Source organism: Psammomys obesus, unplaced genomic scaffold (assembly GCF_907164565.1).
Source record: "Psammomys obesus unplaced genomic scaffold, mPsaObe1.curated_primary_1811, whole genome shotgun sequence".
Lineage (NCBI taxonomy): Eukaryota > Metazoa > Chordata > Mammalia > Rodentia > Muridae > Psammomys > Psammomys obesus.
The window spans coordinates 35922816-35943285 of NW_026593286.1; the positions used below are offsets into that span (position 1 = coordinate 35922816).

The 20470-nt window shown below is 40.8% G+C and overlaps 1 protein-coding gene across 1 annotated transcript in view; it reads left to right on the plus strand.

Annotated features, from left to right (window-relative positions):
* The window catches only part of Dnah7 (dynein axonemal heavy chain 7), a gene marked incomplete at its 5' end in the record, with an annotated part of 256610 nt that overhangs the window by 176649 nt on the left and 59491 nt on the right, over window positions 1-20470 (plus strand). Inside the window, 6 exons of the mRNA XM_055616804.1 lie at window positions 642-796; window positions 5686-5876; window positions 9051-9184; window positions 10100-10435; window positions 18596-18722; window positions 20107-20301. Coding sequence (XP_055472779.1) covers window positions 642-796; window positions 5686-5876; window positions 9051-9184; window positions 10100-10435; window positions 18596-18722; window positions 20107-20301 — 1138 coding nt within the window. The remainder of the gene's footprint in view (window positions 1-641; window positions 797-5685; window positions 5877-9050; window positions 9185-10099; window positions 10436-18595; window positions 18723-20106; window positions 20302-20470) is intronic.

Consider the following 20470-nt stretch of genomic DNA (forward strand, 5'->3'; position numbering starts at 1 on the left):
TCAGAGAATTCATTTTTGCCCATAGGAAGCACACAGTCACAAGGCAAGTGCCCAAGAAGAGACATAGATGACGTTAAACATGCCAGTGTTTGAAACAGAGATGGATATATGGTTGTTACACTGCAGTGTTCACAACTGTTACAGAAGGTTGACAAGAGAAAACTATGTTGTTCATTTTTCTTAGATCATCGTAACTCTGCTAAAGAGACAGACAAACAGACAAAGAATGGATCAAATGTTTTTTTTTTTTCTCTCTTGTACAAACATCAACACATAGAAGCTTTAAGTGAGTTAACCTGCCCAGGTCATAGGATTAATTGATAGCAGAGCCTAGGGAAAAGTGGAGTTTCATTGTAGCGTATTTTGCAAGAGTAGCAAATATTATTACTCATGTATTTTAACACTTAGAGACCATAGTGTTCCAGAAAGAGCAAAAGGATTCATGTTAACTGTATGAATGGCCTGTGTAGTTTTTCTAGCAGTGTGCTCAGACTAATGGGCCTGCCTCAAGAACATAATTTTCCATCACATGAGGAGCAAAACATTACTCCTAACAAAGGATAAATTTACAGTCATGTGAGATCGACTAGCACAGAGACTCATTACCATTTGACCAGAATTAGCTCTCTTCTTTCTTTCAGGAATGCAAGAAGGTGGCCTCTGATGATAGACCCTCAAGGTCAGGCTAATAAGTGGATCAAGAACATGGAGAAAACCAACAGTCTTCAGCTCATTAAACTGAACGACCCCGACTATGTCAGGACTCTGGAAAACTGTATCCAGTTTGGAACTCCTGGTATGTGGATGAAAACAGATGCATGCATGGAAATGCCCGGGCAGGGTACAATTAGCACATACTTTGTAATTGTTGTTTTTTTTTTAAACATCTGTGTTGGGTTTGCTATCAAGTGATGACTTTGCTGATCTCTCATTACTTATTAATAATCAAATGAGAACTTGAGGTTCTCCTGTACCCGCATGCTATTATGCCCGTGCCCTAGTTCCCGAAATAATGACTCTGAGACTTTAATATTTATGAAGAAATGCCTAGGCCATAAGCTTTGGGTGATTTCCACAGCTCATGACTTATTTTACCTGTTTGCTCTAGTCTATGTGTGTCAAATGGCTGGTTAGCTCTTCTCAGCTGTATATGTCTTCCTCAGAGTCTGGGGTGAATCTCCCCTCTGACTCTATCCCAGAGTTCATCTCTCTGTGCTGGGACTCTCCTCTCCTATTTCCTCCCCCAGCTGATAGGCCATCAGCTTTTATCATATGCATTTGTGGTTCTGCCTGTAAGTTAGCTCTTTTAATTTTTGTCTGTCATTTGCTTTTCTTCAGTTTTCATTATTAATCTTCTGCAGTTAAAAGTCCCATTTGATATCGATGTGCCAATCATATTTGAATGCAACAATAGTTCAATTTTCTGTTTCTTCTCAAATTATGCTACAAAAGTGGCAGGGAAAGTGAGTGCGATTTTGAGTGCCTAGCTATTATCTGGCATTCACAGTGGAGAGATTAGAAAAATGACAAGAATTGTTTTTAATCAAGGTCTTATGCAGGAGCCACACCTGCCAAAAGAAAATGCAGCGTTCTTGCAATTGGCCCTAATTGGGGTCCTATTTTAAGTCCGTGTAACGGATCAGAGTTAGCCAGATGAATACAGGCACTTATGAAACCACAGCATATGTAGCTCCAGGAGAAATTCCTCAGGTCGCTTCTGCTGTGAGAGCTGTACAACTGCACCAGCCATAACAAGCATGCTAGCAGTCCTGTAACATCCATGTCTATGTGCTAAGAAGCTTGCTTTCAAGCTTTAATTGTAATTTCAGGATTTTAGAGTAAGCATAAAATGAGAACTATCCAAATCTATTTTTAGGTCTTTGTATCTATGGAATGGCACACAGAAATACACACACACACACACACACACACACACACACACACACACACACACACACGGTATTGCATTCGATTGCTATTCTTGAATTTTAAACTATTTTAAATTGACACATGAATGTACACATTTATGATGTGCCACGTAATGTTTACACATACACATTCTGTCAAATCATGGAAAACATAATTATATCCCGAAACATCATTTCTATATAGTAAAAAAATTCAAAGTCTTTCTAACATTTTAGAAAAGCATACAATACGTTACTATAGTTACCTTACTATGAAATAGAGAAACTTGTATGTGAAATATTGTAGGTGTTTGTATGACCTACACAAAAAGGGAGCTATAATCCCCACTCTGAATATTTTGATTGTGTGATGTGACCCTGAGAATCATTCATGTATTACTGTAATAAAAACAGAAGGTGAGCATGCCTCATCTAAGGACCAGTGTACTATTCCAGGTAGGACCCTTGGTTCAGAGTATCTGCCTTTGCCATTCAGTGTTTGGCTCGATAACTCAGTTTTCTCACCTACACATTAGCTATGCAATGTGAGAAAGAAATTAGTATTAATTATATAGTTAGTGTCTGGTGACTGCTCAGTTCGTAGGGTTTTGTTGGTGATGTAGCTTCTGCTGGCTTTTTTTAATGGTGAGAATCACACCAGTGTCTTTGGAAAGGCTCAGCACATGCTTTGAGTATGTGATAAGTAGCTTACTTGTAATATATTAAAATATAATGAGAAAGCCACAGATGATGCTCTGTGTGAATTCATAAAAATCAGGAAGAAATCTGAACAATTTCTATAAGGAATTGTTACCTTAAATGTTTCAAGTAATTAAAATTACTTAATATAAATATTGAAATGTTTGGTATAATAAAAGACAAATGATGGCATGTCTACCATCTGCTGGGCATTCTTGACATTTCTCTGATCCCAGTTCTATGTTTTATATTTAAATTCCATAGTTATAGAGCAGAACAGGTAGTAGAGGTGAGCTACCAGTGTTTTTTAAATTCTGCATCCTAATTACGGAAAAGAAAGCTATGTCGGGTGTCTGGAGCAGCATTACGTCAGTGAGATGAAACAGAGAACAGACCTGTAGGCCACGGTATACAGGCTGGGGGTAAGCAGCGTTGCACAAACCCTGGAATATGTTTCTTACTGTGAGTTTCAGCCACAGAAATTTGGAATCCCACTGTAACTCTAACCATTTTGGTTCATTAAGAAAGTAGGCAGAGTGTCAGAGAAAGCTCAGTGGTCTCGCCAGGAGAGCATGTCTCATGAAGGGGAGTGTTAACAGAGACTCCCACCCAGGTCTTCTGTCCCTGGCTAATAATTTGTTTCATATGTCTTCTAACATTAAACACCAGAAAGAAGTGAAAAGTTTAAATTCTCATGGAAAGGTGGCAAGCTCTAGTCTATTTATATATTTAGCCATCAAGTAAAGGTTTGAAAACATGAGTGGTTAAAACTCCTTCTGTTTGAGAAGTTATCTTTAGACACCAGCCTATTCAGGGACAGCGGCTTTAGAGCTCTTGTTCCTCCCAGGCAGCCTGCGTGGCGAGGCAGAGGGCTCTGCCAACTTCATCCTCCTGCCTCCACTTCAATGACAGCATGGCTCACTCTTCTTCTTCTTTCTTTTTTAACTGAGTTTTAAAATAAGATCCTTTTTGGAGAAAAATTTTTAAAAAGATTCCATTATTTTAAAAAGTTTGACAAGCAATGACCTTGAAAGTTAAGCTGCACCTGCATTTACTGTCTCAATCAATGAAGTATATATGTAGTATGCTAATCATATAGACATTGCTGAGAAAGTCCATCTACATAGATCTTTTGAAATTCCCCATTGAAGCAGTAAGAGATAGCGTGATATCTGGACCTTCCTTATTATTTTGTCTTGACTGTCTTGAGATTGAAGCTACAGGTGGGGAAAAGTAAAGTGTCAGGGTATAAAGAGAATGAGGATTTCTCATAACTCAGTCATGCTGTCTTTCCATCCCTCCAAGGACCATGTGAGGCTTCCCTTGACATGAGTATGAAACCCCTTTTGTTGACATTTTTAGTATGAGGGTTGTGGTACAACTGAACCTAATTATAAATAACGTATGTTATCTACAGTGGGGAAACACACTAGCATGCAGTTTCCAGAGGGAAAATAAATACCTATGCTAAGAAGCTACTGAAATGCCCTCCCTAAGAGCCAGGTCGATTGTACCTTTACCCATCAGTTGGTAAGGGTGGGTGAAACTGGGCTTTTCCATCTCTTGTCTGTCCCTGTCTATACTGCTAAATTGCGGTGCTGACAGTCCATGCTTTTTAAGATGTGGGGGAGCACAGTGACAGCCTGCTGTCCAGCACTCACTTGTGCAGCATTGTGTACGGAGAGGTCTGTCAGCAGCAAGTGAGTGCCCCTTGTACCTCTGACCTCTTACAGCTTTACCGAATAGAAGATTGTAACGCGATTTAAAGTGTCCCCAAAAATGGGGTGCACATTTGATTCTAGGACCAGCGTGAACCGAATCTGGAGCAGACTTTTAGTCAAAACAGCATTCGTGATGTTGTTAATAATGATAGGGAAAGAATAACCTAGACAGTGGAAAACTAGCATAATTATTCAGTCTGATGTATTTATTTTGTTTACCTATAAAGATAACTTTGAGCAGGGAAAGGAGTTCTTAAGTTACCCAATGTGTCTCTGTTGGCCAAGATCCAAGCAAGGGGGGAGTGTAGGAAGGCAGTTGGAGAATTCGTTCAGCTAGGAACAGCCAGGGAAGGGGAGAATAGGTATGCCTGCTTAGTGCAAATGTCTATTGGTCCCTCAGTCCTAGTGCCCTCCTTCCAGATTATCCCAGTTCATTGGAGGCATACTTACAAGGCACCTGCGTTCAAGGCTGCCTGTCTAGAGGCGTAAGCACAGTCGTGTAAGATGTTAACCTTGCAGGTCAGTTAGACATTTAACACTGTCAGGGATCATTTGTCTCTGGATCCTTTCTAGAATGACTTCAGAAGGAAATATTCTAAAATGTTGAGTTTTGTTTAGAGTGCTATTAATATCTTAGAAAAGAAAAATATCCAGATATAATAATATCAAAAACAGAGCATTGGTTAAAAGAGAAGAGAACAGTAATATGTTTGTTAGTTATAATAGTATAAGACAATTTTTTTATAATGTCATGTAAAATAATTAAGACAGAAATGGATATTTGCTTTATCTCAAGTATATGTAGAAAAATTGACAGAAATATTATTGAGCTGAAAATTATTTATTAGGTAATATGTTATATGAGGTTTTGCATCATTTTTGTATCAGTATACATATGTCAACCTAAGCTATTTAATGGAGAAGAGAGAGATAAAGAAAATCTGATTAGTGGTAGTTGCCCAATTTCTTCTTTATAATTTACTGTATTTTCCAGATGTTCTATAGTATGTATGAGTTGTTTTTATAATAAACATAAGTAACACTGAAGTAGCTACCAAAATGCATTGTCTCTACCGTCATGCCTAGCTACATAGTAAGTCCCAGGCCTGGCAGAGACCACAAGCCAGGCTGGCTGGCTAGGAAGTGTCGATGCAGGTGGGTGCCCATGTGGGCCCACTCACTGATCCTTCACACAAACAAGCAGTGTTTTTATGACATCATTCCTCTGTACTTGTAGAAGATGGAAGTAACATTACAGGAAGCTAGGAGCAGAAGCAATCTGGAGAGCTGAAAGAACTCAAGAATTAAATGTTTACAGTCAATATTTTACGTATGACAGTGTATTTTTCTGCCCTCAGTGTTGCTGGAAAATGTGGGAGAAGAACTGGACCCGATTCTGGAGCCCCTTCTGCTGAAGCAGACCTTCAAGCAGGGTGGGAGCGTGTGTATCCGGCTTGGAGACTCCACCATCGAGTACGCCCCCGACTTCCGCTTCTACATCACTACCAAGCTGAGAAACCCACACTATCTCCCGGAAACATCAGTGAAGGCCAGTACCTAAGCTTCCTTATTGCATCTCCTGATCCCTGACCACTCCTCAGCCGTAAGAGGACCAGAGCATGCTAAGACTATTGGAATCTGTCCTTCTGTCTACTTCCTGAAATCGAGTGCTGGGAAGAGCGGCCATCAGAGTCTAATCCGCACAGTCAATCCTTAGCTTTTCGTTGTTACAATCAGGTGTTGCGTATCAACATGCTTTCTTTGTAATAGGTGATAATATGCTAATGACCGGAGCTGACCTTCAGAAACAGGACTCCATCCTTTCTCAGACTAAGTTGCTGCTATCCACTTTTACAGAATTATTTAAAAGAGTTGTTTTTGGTCAGCGTTCTCTTAAAGGACTAAGAAGGCTGCAACATTGATCCAAGGCGGGCCTCCCGGGGCTTTGGGGCTTCACCATACTCCCTTCCCCCATCAGCATTTGTGAGTGAGTGTGACATTTCTTTACAGAATCATGCATGTGAGGACACTATGAAATACTAAGTCTGATCTTTTAAATTGCACATAGAAAAAAAAAATCTGTCCAGTGTGCTCAGATGTTCCTTTTATTGGAAATACTTAGCACAGGCATCTCTGCTGAATGGCAGAGGTAGACTGTGGTGGTACATTCATTCACCGTGATAGGTGGGCGTGATTCCAGCTCTCCAGGTGTTCACACGTGCCCACAGCAGTGTGCGCAGACTGCGTGGAGTGTGCGGGTCAGGGACAGTGGGGGTGGGGGTGACTGCAGTGCGTCCTGGAAGCTCAGGGCACACCCATGGACCGGACACTGCGGGAGCCAAGAGGCCGTGAGGAGACGGGTGTGTACAGCTCAGCTTGACTTTGGAAACAGTGGAAATGCTGTGGCTACTGTTTCTAATCAGCTAAACAGTATTACCTAAGCACTGGAAAACACCTAGTCTCTAGACATGAAGACTGAGACTAGCAGAGTTAAGTGTGTGGATTTGAACGGCTGCTCTGTCACAGACATGGGCACATCGCTTCACTTCCCCGGGCGTCTGTTCCCTCATTCGCAAATGATCATAATGAAAGTTTCTATGTCACTGAGTGAAGTGAAAAGTAAACAAGTTAGTCTCCATGAAATGCTCAGGATGAGGGCTAGGGCTAGTGGACAGCGTTCATATGAGTGTTACCCATTGGCATGACTATCTAATTTCCAATATAAGGAGAAAAGAATAAAACATAAGAGGAAATAAAATCCTAAGGCTGTGTTAAGAAAAAAATTAATAAACCGCATGAAAAGAGCCTTTTTACTTTCCGTTAAAGTGCATGACAGCCTCGCATAGAGCGTGAACAGCCCTTGGTTGGATAATAACCGGTTATGACAGAAATTGTGAGACACGGCGGGGAGGACACTGAGCCGTGTATGATTCAGCATTGAAATCCCTATGATCTCCACAGTGTTTTATTGCTCCATTATTTTAATTGCTGGGATTGATTAAACGGGGATTAGGAAGCTTGGTGAGGTAGTTACTTGCTTTCATTTACAAATTTAAGTAATCCCCTCACTCCCACATTTTAGGGCCTTTCATGTACCTTTAGCTTCCAAAAGCACCCAAGGGAGAATGCCATGCTACTCTCTTCCTTTTGAGTCTGGATAAAAGTGAAATCATGATGCTCTGTTTGTAAAGTTTGAAATGGTGTGTGAACATGTGGCTACATTTGCAAAATCTTGGTTTCAAAGATTTGACATTATTAGGCTTGTAATGCATAGGTCTGTGTCTGAATGCATCGAAACATCTTACTAGAACTATTTTTGCATGAAAATGGCTATACCCTGTATAGTTGATTTCTCATTCGGGATTAATCTGTTAATAGGATCAGTTACGATTTTTTATGATAATTATCTCATCTAAATCTATGATTGCATCCATATAAACTATACCTAGTGGCATTGGCTGAGCACAGGAGGGAAAAGATCAATGGAGAAGACCCTAGCATGAAGCTGGAGTCTGGGTTTGGGTGGGAGAAGTCAGTCACCTTTCTAGAGAGGTCAGGGGAAAGGTACTTTGCACTTAATGCCCCAGGTAGCAGATTTCCCTACAAAAACCAGGTCCCTGCAGAGGGGTAGTCTCTTGCCAGCCAAGGCAGGGAAATGTGGTGTCAACTGTAAAGCAGTCAGATCTCACAATGCTGAAAAGACAGAGACAAAAATAGGGAACCATGGCATCAGCAACAGCACTCCGCACTTCCGTCTGGAAGAAAGGGCAACCTGTGGGCCTGGGCAGTGGCCCCAGCTCACAAGCCAGGCAAAACCACCAACACTCTACAATCCAGAGAGCTAAAAGAATAACATTGACCCTCACCCGGAAGGCAAAGAGTGGCGCCTCATGCCATGGCCCTGCAGTTTGTACCTAACGTAAATACTGAGCTGAAGAAGGCTGGAGTCTGACCTTCAGTTCCTGCGTGGGGAGCAGAGTCTGCAAGCAGAGAGCAGCAACTGCTTCTCTTCCCTCTCTTTCCTGCCCCTCCTCCATTTCCCCTTCTCCCTCATTCCTCCTCCTCCTTGCCTTTCCTACTTTCCCTTTCCCCTTTGTTCTCTGTGGCTGAAAAAGAAATTTCCAGAGAATATTAACATATTTGTTGGGAAGAACCAAGAAAGGGAGAATTATAAAGATGTGGCCAGTGTATGGGCATACACAACCAGACCACCCTCTCCACTAATTAGGTACCTGAATGGAGTAAGAGTCAGCAGATAGCCCTTGATGGGCCCTATTAAAGTGCAAATTTCCCAATATTTTTTCTTGCAGGGTGGTGGTTCATTAACACAAAAATACTTCACTCATAGCATATCAATGCCGTGTTCTGTTTTCTCCCTCAAGATTGTTTCCTATGACACCTCTAGGAGTCTAAATTAAGAATCAGTCTAGACTGTGTTAAGGGTTGTTTCCAACCTCATTCTTGTTGATCTCACTGTTAAAGAATCATCAGAAATTTGACCAGTTTGGATTGGGAATAAACTGTTATAAGTATTCAATTTCTGACTGTTACAAACTTTTTTGAGTTTTTAATCCCTGTACCTTTGGCTGTATTTTCTATGAAGTTTGCTTTCACACATATGATGCCACAGTATGTGCTCAATGAACGGAACCTCGTTACCCACACAGAAGCTTTCTCAGTGGAAAAAGCAATGTGTTTTCAAGATCTATTCTTTAACTTGTAGGTCACATTATTAAACTTCATGATAACTCCAGAGGGAATGCAGGACCAGCTTTTGGGGATTGTGGTGGCACGAGAAAGGCCAGACCTCGAAGAAGAAAAGCAAGCCTTAATACTACAAGGAGCCGAGAACAAAAGGTTCGAAATACATGAAACACAGAATTATTACTTATTTTGTAGTTATAATAACATTAAGCATCTATTTAGTTAGATTGAATATGCATACCAAATGGGCATTTGTTTTAAAGGTTAATTTTTAGTTAGATTGAACGGGCATACCAACTGGAAATTTGTTTTAAAGGTTATTTTTTTCTGTATTTATTAAATTTTTGTCTGCGTGTCATGTGTGTGTATGTCTAGGGGACAAAACAGGTAGAAAATGGCATAGGAACCCTTGGAAATAGAGTTACAGACAACTGTGATCTGCTTGACATAAGTGTGCTGGGAATTGAACTTGAATCCTCTGGAAGAACAACTGACTCTTCTGAGCTACTCTATCAAATGGAAAAGTTTTTCATGCAGGGAAGGGCCTACAGAATTTCTACATTAATTTAGAAAACGACATGCCTGAGCCTTTTTCTCTGACAGAGGGAGAACCAGGGGGCTTGCGGCAGACATGGGCATGGGTTTTCGGTTCCTCCAGCAAAGGCGCTGCGCAGAAGTTTCTGTGTTCACTGCGCACCCGAGGTGACCTGTTTTCTTTGGAGCGCGGCGTGAATGAATGCGCAAGCTCTCCGAGTCCTGTCAAAATGCAGGAAGTAAAGGAGTGGTGCCTTGTGCTCCCTCCGAGCTGAGGCACTGGGTGGCAGAGGGGACTGGCTCGCCCCCCATCTCTCCCAGGGTGTCACGTGAGCGACTATTAGCGAGGGAAACAGAGCGGGAAGACTGTCTTGGTGACATTTCAACGGATAATAAATTAATTTCACAGCATCCCTTTTTCGGTTATTTGTCACGGCATGATGCATTTTCGTAGGTTACAAGGTCTCTGTTTCTTAGGAAAGACTGCATATTTCAAGTGATTTTTAAACCATTTCTTTTTGTGCCTCATTCCAGGCAGTTAAAGGAAATAGAAGACAAGATTTTAGAAGTTCTTTCATCTTCGGAAGGCAATATATTAGAAGATGAGACTGCGATTAAGATATTATCTTCCTCCAAGGCTTTGGCTAATGAGATCTCTCAAAAGCAGGAAGTAGCTGAGGAGACAGAGAGAAAGATTGACAACACCCGCATGGGCTACCGCCCCATTGCCATCCATTCTTCCATCCTGTTTTTCTCTATTGCTGACTTAGCCAACATCGAGCCCATGTACCAGTATTCGCTGACTTGGTTTATTAACCTTTTCATTCTGTCCATTGAAAATTCAGAGAAATCAGAAATCTTAGCCAAAAGGTAGGTAAAGTAAAAGCTAATTAATTCTACATTAGGGAAAATGATGGCTTTGATTATTGTTTCAGGATGCCATGAGCATCGCGGCCACGAACCTAAAGTGATCTTAAGTCATCATTTTCATAAATAAACTGTGGAATTGGAAACAGAGCATGTGTGTAACTTTAGCTGGGACACAGCTGTTTTCAGAGCTGTAGGCGAAGGGACTCTAGCCACCATGAGCACAGTAAACATGGCTCTGGCAGGCCTTGCCCTTCCCCTGTCCCTCTGCCTTGCTAAAATCTGTTAGATAACATTCCTATAGCTAACCCCCAAGGTCTGTTCCCTTATTTGGCCACCTTCTTCTCCTAAGGCTCACTACCAGGGTCCAGTTATCAAAGTATTGAAGTCCAACAATCGGAAGCCCCATTTGGCTACCCTAATTAACAATTAAATTTAAACACCTCACCCTGACATAAGTTATGACTTGCCCATGGGCCACGTCTGTCTCCTTTCTCTCCAGCGGCCTCCCACCCCCGAGTGCTCCTTCTTCCTCTCCCTTGTTCCTTTCCTTTTCTCTCTCATCCTAGAGCTCCCGTCTTTGTCTCTTTTTTCCTGCCCTTTTTCTCTCTGGGGCAAATGAATCTCCTTTGTGCTGAGAATTTGGTCTTGGGGTGTCCTGAGCCAATATTGATCCTTTCAGTAGAACTGTAGTATAATTCTAGAACTAGGAAACGGTTTCCTCTAGTTACGACTTGCAGATATTCACATAGCTTCTTTATATTACGCTTATCTACAGAAAACATCTTGTTTACCACTGACTGGTATATAAAAAGCAAAAATATTAAGATCTTGCTTCACTTTAAGTCAACGAGAGGATAAAATTCATTTGATTTGTTGTTAGCAAGAAAAAAAGTTCTGTTTAGGATTTGTTTCTAATGTTTAGGGTGAGTTTTTCTAGTTCTTGAAGTTTTCAGGTTAGTGAAGAATACTGAAGAAAAAAAAACTGTAGGTGACTTTTCTTTTAAAAAGTTTTTATTGAGCAACAGAACAAGATAATTTGAACACAGGGAAGTTCCCAGAGACTCATACTCCAACCAAAGACTATTCGTGGAGATAACCTAGAAGCTCTGCACAGATGTAGCCCATGGCAGTTCAGTGTCCAAGTGGGTTACATAGTAATGGGAAGAGGGACTGCCTCTAACATGAACTGATCGGCCTGCTCTTTGATCAGCTCCCCCTGAGGGGGGAGCAGCCTTACCAGGCCACAGTAGAGGACAATGCAGCCACTTTTGATGAGAACTGATAGACTAAGATCAGAAAGGAGAGGAGAACCTCCCCTATCAGTGGACTTGGGGAGTGGCATGCATGCAGAAAGGGGAGGGAAGATGGGATCAGGAGGGGAGGAGGGAGGGGCTTATGGGGGGATACAAAATGAATAAAGTGTAATTAATAAAAAATTTAAAAAAAAGTTTTTATTGAATTAGATACACACATCTGTTTTCTACACTGGATTTGAAGTTCTGAGGCAGGGTGTTTATTTTCATCAGTGTGTGTATGTGTGTGTGTGTGAGAGCAAGACAGAGAGAGAGAAAGGGGTGCTTATATGTTATGGTAGGAACCTGGTGCAGCATACCTGTTTTCCCTGCTTGTTCAGTCCTGTGGTGCCGCGTCCTCCAGGCTAGCTGGCCTGGGGTAGCAGAGGCCAATCTCTTTGGAATCACACAGTGCCACACTAAGCTCTTCATGGCCTCTCGGTGTTTGAACTCAGGTCATCAGTCTTGCCTGGCAAGGGTATCTCATCTGCTCAGTCATCTCTCTGTTTCACAATGTTCCTTTTCACTGAAGTTCTTAATTTCAACCTTGTTTAACATGATGGCCAGCCAGGTGGTGGTAGCACGGTGCAAAGGCAGGTGGATCTCTGGAGTTTGAGGCTAGCCTGGTCTACAAAGAATGATTCTAGGACAGCCAGGTTTACACAGAGAAACCCTGTCTCATAAAACCAAAAAAACAAACAAACAAACAAACAAATATAAACAAGCAAACAAACAAAAAAATAAAACAAACAAAATCAATTGCCACTACAGTGTTGTCTTCTATGTAGTTTAGAGTCTAACTGTTTACTGGAGTCTAAGATGAAGATTTCTCTGGCCACCCCTGAAATGCACATTTTTTTGATATAGGATTAAAAAAATTATGATTCCAAGCTTCAAACACACTTTTTATCTTTCACTTTTTTTTTTTTTTCTAACAAATTAGAACTCAGTCGAGGTGTCAATTTTTTTTCATTCTGGTAACAAAGCCCTTGAAATTTTAATTGATTTTCTTTAGAAAATCAAATCCCTTTACCTTACTATAATATTTGGAGAAGAATGTAGAAAACAAACACAGCTTTTTATTTGTAGTTAAAATCCTTAATCTGTAACAATGAAAACCGGATGTGTGAATACTGTAAATGTGAAGTATATAAGACTAATAGAGCAGACAAATCTAAATTCTTCCTGAAGATAGCACTGTGCCTACAGAAATGTGCAGAAACCAAGTTTCATCAGGGAGCATCCCTGTGTAAGTAGCACCCAGCCTCAGACAGAGCACTCCCAGCATCCCACAGACCTCCTCTCATCCCCTGTAGTCTCTGACCTCCCTCCCCCAATGCAGCTGGTGTCCAGTTTACAGCCCATGAGCAGCTTCGCCTGTTTTAGAAGCTTGTCTAAAAAGAGTCACCACATGTGTTCTCTGCGGATGGCATTTCCCATGCAACCCCTCATCCGTGGGACTCAGGCACATCATTTTGTGTAGAGCAGTATCTCGTTCACCTTTATTTTCATCCATGTGTGCCTATTTTTACGGAAGGCTAATTAAAATTTAAATCTTTTCCTAACCCAGGCATCCTCTCCAGAAAGGCATTAGAAAAAAAAAAAAAAAAAGAAAACCAAATAAGCATTAAACCAGAGTGTGCTCTGCATCACAGGCAATCTGCAGGGAGACTGCAAAGCAGAGCTGTCTCACCCCTTATAGTAACCAAGCACAAAGTCACACTTAGTTCATCCTCCTCTGCCTGCCTAGGGAGGGGACCATCTGTGTTAGCAAATTAACTTGATCAAGAGGAAGAGCAGACTTTTCACACTTACACATGAGGAGACGACTTTGCATCTTAAAGCAAGGAGTCCACCGAAGTTAGCCCCTGCCCCTGCCCTTGTGCGGAAGTTGGGTTTATGTTTCAAAGGAATGGCTTCCTGACACTTGGCTGACATTTATGGTTTTCCTGGGTCTTAAAGCAAGTCCTGACCAGGTTTTGAAGTGATTTTTTTTTTTTTAAATATCATACATTTCACAGCTGACCCAAATGACTCAGTAGGGAACAACCCTTGCTTTGCAAACCTGACCTGAGTTCCATCCCTAGGCCCATGGTGGAAGGAGAATGGACTCCTGAACGTTGTCCTGTGACCTCCACAGGTGCACTCTGCGTGTGCCCACACTTATCTCTCACACACACAACAATAAATGGAATTTAAAAAGTTAAAAACATCAGAGAGTAGGAAATACCTGGAAAACATTAAATTCTTTAATTTGAGGCTCAAAGAAAAAAGAGGTAAAAGGGAGATTATTTCTTTATTTTCAGCAGGAGAAAGAAGCCCTTCAGCTATAATTTTTACATATTTCCTTCACCTGACACTGTACCTGAAATTATTGATCCCTTCTGCTCTTGAGAATGTTGCCTTGCAGCTTATGGCCACAATGATGTCTGCTGGCCTGCTCCTTGTGCATGGCTTTTGGTGCCGACCCAAGAAGCTGTGCTGGATGGAATGGAATGGAACTGTCAGGGGACAAACATTTGTATGCACTCTCTTGTCACACCCAGAGCCTGCTAGATGGTCCTTTTGATCATTTTCCCCCAGCAAAATAAGAGTTCTAATTCAAAAGCTACTGCTGATGAAAGATTGAAGAGAGAATAACTTCTCATAGAAATGACTCGTGATCTCCCAGTTACTGACAAATATGGCATTTGTGGGACTTTAGCAGCATTAGTCTCAGCTATCCTCCAAGCACAAAGAATCATGGGACTCTTCACATTAGCCTGCACACCAAAGTCAGGTTTTTTGACCTTAGTATTGCTCTAGTATTCCTTTTTATTCCTCCTCTGAAGTATAGAAGTATACTCCATATTTGCTTTTTGATGGCTTATGCTTCATGATCATTTTGTGTGACACCAAGAATATATCATGAGCGTTATGGCAGACAGTGTGAAATTGCCATAAAACTTGCATTCTTTGTGAAAACTGATGCATTCGTGTTTATGTCGGAAATACTAACTTCACTGTAGTTTAAAGGGTTTAAGTAGGGTATTGTGTTATTAAAGAGGTCAAGCTACAACTTTATCTACATATGTCAGATGCACACGTGTGAGTGTGTGTATGCACAGTGTTCTTGTTTCCTTTCTACGTCTATTTACTTCCATAGCTATTCCTCTGTAACACAATTTTTAGAAGCTGCACAACAGACCATGTTGCAGGTGTGTTTTGATAAGACTTGTAGGTACTATAAGTACTGTTAGAATAAATACAAATATCCACACTGTTAACTATTTTCCTGATTTAAGTTGCTTCCCTATAAGTTTATTTAAATACATAGCCACATTAGAGAAACATGAATCGTCTCACATTGTTATATCACTTATCAACACCGAATGATGATTTTTGGTCTTATAGCCCCACTGAAATATTGAAATGCAGTATAGTTTATTCTAAAGTATCGTAAGAATAACCATACTTTGTCACTAGTGAGATTGAATCTGAGCTTCAGCTAGTTTTGGAGGAAGGCTAAGGACCGGGAAGGCTGTGAGGACGCTGCAAGGAGGTGGTAGCGGGTGAGACTGCAGCATGGCTAACGACTGCTCACAGCCTTTTCTCCTTCCCCGCTGTCATGCGCCATTTTCTAGAATTATACCAGAGAGCCCATTTTTAAAGACGTGCGCTAAACTGCTCGTGCAAGACCAGTGACTCCTGGTTTTACCTCATCAGATTCTCCCACTAAAGGCAGCTTTGGAGCCACCTCAGGTGTCTCTCATAGATGTAGAAATGTAAGCTAAATAAATGCTTTCTTCCCCCACTTGCTTTTTGGTCATGGTGTTTTGTCCCAGAAATAAAGACCTTAACTAAGGCAGTAACCCTCTCAGATACACCTTGAGGACCACCAGAAAGTTATACAGGGCTGACGCTAAGACAGTTAGTTGCTTGCTCTCCCCCAGAGAAGCCTGTACTACACTTGGGTCCCTCTTACTGGCTCCTGCTTTCCCATGGGAAGCACTGGAGTGTCTCAGTATTCATTTGTGCGTAAGCCTCTATCAAAATATTTTTAATAAAATCACCAACTTTGCTTTATAAACTGGCAATTCCTTAAATTTATTTTAGCATTGCAGCCAAGGGAGCTGAGGTGCCTAACAGAACAAGGGGATGCCTCTTCCTCTGGCCTGGTAAGGCTGCTCCCCCCCCTCAGAGGGAGGTGATCAAAGAGGAGGCCAATGAGTTCATGTCAGAGACAGTCCCTGTTCCCATTACTAGGGAACCCACTTGGACACTGAACTGCCATGGGCTACATCTGTGCAGGGGTTCTAGGTTATCTCCACGCATGGTACTTGGTTGGAGTATGAATCTCAGGAAAGACCCCTGTGCTCAGATTTTTTGGTTCTGTTGCTCTCCTTGTGGAGCTCCTGTCCCTTCCAGGTCTTACTATCTCCCCTTTCTTTCATAAGATTCCCTGTACTCTGCCCAAAGTTTGGCTATAAGTCTCAGTATCTGCTTTGATACCCTGCAGGGCAGAGCCTTTCAGAGGCCCTCTCAGAGGAAGACAGTACAGCCACTCCTGATGAGACCTGATAGACTAGGATCAGAATGAAGGAGAGAAAGGCCTCCCCTATCAGTGGACTTGGGGAGGGGCATTCGTGAAGAACAGGGTGGGAGGGTGGGATTGGGAGGGGAAGAGGGAGGGGCTTATGGGAGGATACAAAAGGGGGAGGGGAGGTGGGGCTGGAAGGGGAGGAGGGAGGGAGCTACGGGGGGGGGATACAAAGTGAATAAACTGTAATTAATAAAAATAAAAAGATAAAAAATAAATTAATTAAAAACAAAAAGAATACTACAAAGAATCAGCGAAGCCAAGAGCTGGTTCTCTGAGCCTGAAATCTGAAGCTATTTATTTTGTAAAGTATTTTTTAAAAAGGCATTTGCCATTTCTACTAGGAAAACTATTTGGGAATGCAAGGATGCAAAGAGTAAGATAATTTTGAGTTAATAAAAGCAAACTTTAAAAACAACAACCACAACAAAACAAAACAAAAAACAAGGGGGCGCCTTAGGCTGCTAGCAGTGTAGGAGGTCTGTTCCCTCCGCTTTGGCATTTTGATCGGTAAGATAATTCCCCCCCCCCCCCATTTTTATCTACCAGAGAAAACTGGTCTTGGAGTCTACACCTCACCTCTGTCTCAGGAAGACAGCTTCGAAGTCACTTTGTAGTAATGAATTATCCTACTACAGGACAAACAGGTTTCATGTGTGAAAAGATCTGTTGACAGGACAGTGGAAACAGGAGTAGAATGATTATTTTAAATCTAAAACTCAACTATATTTCAAGTACTTCCGTCTTACCACACTGTCTTTTTTTCCCAGCATTCTCAGGTAGAAATATGATGCATCCATTTGCTGTCATTCTCTGGATGACAGTGCCGATGGGGTAAAATAGTTACAGAAATGTGCAAGAGGAAAAATGGAAGCAAAACACCATTAGGATGAGTCAAAGTCAAGGACAGTAGTCCGAAAATAGCTAAGATCTTGTCACAGATGGGCAGATATTTTTTCCTTATTTCTTTAAGAAATACCAGTATAATTTTGAATACTAATAAACTATGTTGTTTTTCCCTCAGATGATTGGTCTGTTTAGAGGGTCTGAGCCGTTAGTGTTGGGTCTTTAGCTCTCTACGAATGTTTTCTGTCAACATAGGTTAAAATTATAGTTTCTGTGTCGATGCAATAAATGCATTTAAATTTTTTTATTTCAGGGATATTTCATGTACTAGTTATATTAAAGTGAATGCAACATTGTATTGACATTAGGAACTATTACAGATGTAGCTCATACACACTACACTGATTATGCCTATGTTCATGTTTTCTGGCAGCAAGTAGAAATGTAGTTTAATCAAATCTACTGATTGTTCTAGCTTTGAGAGAGTCATGTGCACTCTAGCACAGCATTAGGCTTTGCCATTAATTTAATACAAGTTATTAGTTTTATTCATTTAATATACTATAAAATACTTGTTAAGTGTTCACTTTATAAAGAGGTCAGATTTTGCCTCCTAATACAATGCTTTGTAGTTTAAAAGTCTGTAAATTTTTTAATGGCTTAAGATGCCAAGCACTTTTTTTCCATTTTAAAAATTATTTATTCACTTTATATCCTAATTGTAGCTCCCTCCCTCCTCCTCTTCTGTTCCCATCCTTCCTTTCTCTTCCTCAGTCCCCCTCCTCTATTCCTCAGAAAAAGAGTCTTCCCCCCACCCCCGAGCACATCATCTTCCCCAGTGGCCTGGCTAGGCAGCCCCAATGGGGGGGTGGTGGTCAGAAAATAGGCAACAGAGTCTATGTCAGGGACATCCCAAGCTCCCCTTACTAGGGTACACACTTGAAGCTGAGCTGCCCATCTGCTACATCTGTGTAAGGGACCTAGGTCCAGTCTATGCATGGTCCTTGGTTAGTGCTTCAGTCTCTGCAAGCCCCTCTAAGCCATGGTTAATTGGCTCTGTTGATCTTCTTGTGGTACTCCTGACACCTCCTCTCTTTCCTTCTTTCTTTCTTTCTTTCTTTCTTTCTTTCTTTCTTTCTTTCTTTCTTTCTTTCTTCCTTCCTTCCTTCCTTCCTTCCTTCCTTCCTTCCTTCCTTCCTTCCTTTCTTCCTTTCTTCCTTTCTTATGATTAAGTTAAAAAAGAAAGATCAGCCAACAGTAATATGCAATTCAATTCAAATTCTTCTACCTTGTCTAACTCTCAAACTGGTGAACCCAAGGAGTGAAGATCTTTGGGTGGGTACTGACAGAAATCGTTAACACACACATCTAACAGTCTGTCCTAAGCAAGGTCAGTATTGTCTTCATGCCTGTGTTCCCTCTTCTGCCTGTGTTGGCTTTTAGGCTTCAGATTCTCAAGGATCACTTCACTTACTCACTCTATGTCAACGTGTGCCGGTCACTCTTTGAAAAGGACAAGATGCTGTTTTCCTTCTGTCTCACTGTGAACCTGCTGATACATGACAATGAGGTCAGTAAGGGCTCAGTCTGTAGGAGCTCCGATCCTATTGTTATAGGAAGATGGGCTCGAGGGTGCACAGTGTCTAAGATTTTCTGTGTCTCCGTTAATACAAGTTAAAAACTAATTCAGAGATCTCAGCTGTAGGCCCAGTTGTATCTAACTTAAGTGTAAGAAGAAGAAATGATAGTATATAATATCCTAATCTTTGGGGCAGGTTAGAATATCATGTCTTTCCCTGGCCAGAGGTAGAAATTGAATTCTTATAATCAGAAAGAGTAGCTTTCCCAGACTAGGCCTCAGCAAAGCCCCAAAACCTTCACAATTTTATGTGGTAAAATTGAAGGTGAGATTTAAAGCTTACCATGAGGGAAGAGCCAGATCATGCTTCTCTAGCTATGTAACACGATCATGATATCATTGATTTACTTACTAATCCACTTGGGAATATAAACATACACTATAATGATAAAAACCAGACAATGAAATTAATGAAGGCAAGTCAAGACATTACAAGACTGAATTTCACAGTTAATATAAATTAGGAAGAGTATGCTACTATCACTTAAATTTTTATATTTTAGTTTAAAAGTTGTGTCTAGAGCCTGGCGTAATCCCCACATTTAGGGAGCTAGGGCAAGTCTGAACAGACGCAAGACTGCAGTGAGAGTGAGGACAATCTGATCTACATAGCAATACCCTGTGTTCAAAACAAAACAAACAATAAAAATCTTGTTTCTACTGGAACCTCACATGACTGTGCATATAACTTCACTAAATAATTTATTTTCATTTTTAAGAACTTGTGCAAGTTACTCTAATCTAACCATTTGAATTTAACCACCTTACTCATATGTAAACTAACTTTAAATTCCCTTTATCTAAGAGATAGGAAGTACTTTACAAATGAAAAGGAAGCAAGAATAGTTTTTTTTTTTTTTATACATTTATGTATTTAAGACTGGTAGAATTTCATATCTTGATGGAATCAGGAAAAATATTTTTCTTGTAACAATAACTCATTGTATTTTATAGAAATAAATGAAAGGATGGTGGATTGCTGGCTTTCTACATTTGTATGATTTTTTTCAAAGCCAATATTTAGGACTGTAAGCATCCATTTTGAAGAACATATATTATTCAAGTAGAATATATTCAGGCCTTCATGTTTAAGCTAGTAATTCTGGAGAAAATGATCAAAAAGTAGCTATTTAAGTAGAACTATTTTTTTTAACTAGTCATATTCAGTAGCTGGATTTTTTTTGTGACTAAATAGAAGGCCATATTAGCTGTGGAATTTCATAAGAATCTGAAAGGAACTTTACTCTTTTGCAATGGCTGTAAAATCACTACAAAGATTTTCTGCACGACTCTCTGGATTGTTTGTTTTCCACAGATTAACAAGCTAGAGTGGAGATTTCTGCTCACGGGTGGCATTGGGCTGGACAACCCTTATACCAACCCTTGCCCATGGCTCCCTCAAAAGTCCTGGGATGAAATCTGCCGACTAGATGACTTACCTGCCTTCAAGACCATTCGGAAAGAGTTTATGCACTTAAAGGACGGGTGGAAGAAAGTATATGACAGTTTGGTGTGTTTTCACCTCTTTTCTATTTCCAAAGATTTTAAAGTTTACAAGATAATGTTAAATAGCACATCTTTACCTTTGTATAAAAGCAAGATTTTATAAGTAAATGAAAAAAAAAGTAATGAAAAGGAAAGGAAAGGAAAGGAAAGGAAAGGAAAGGAAAGGAAAGGAA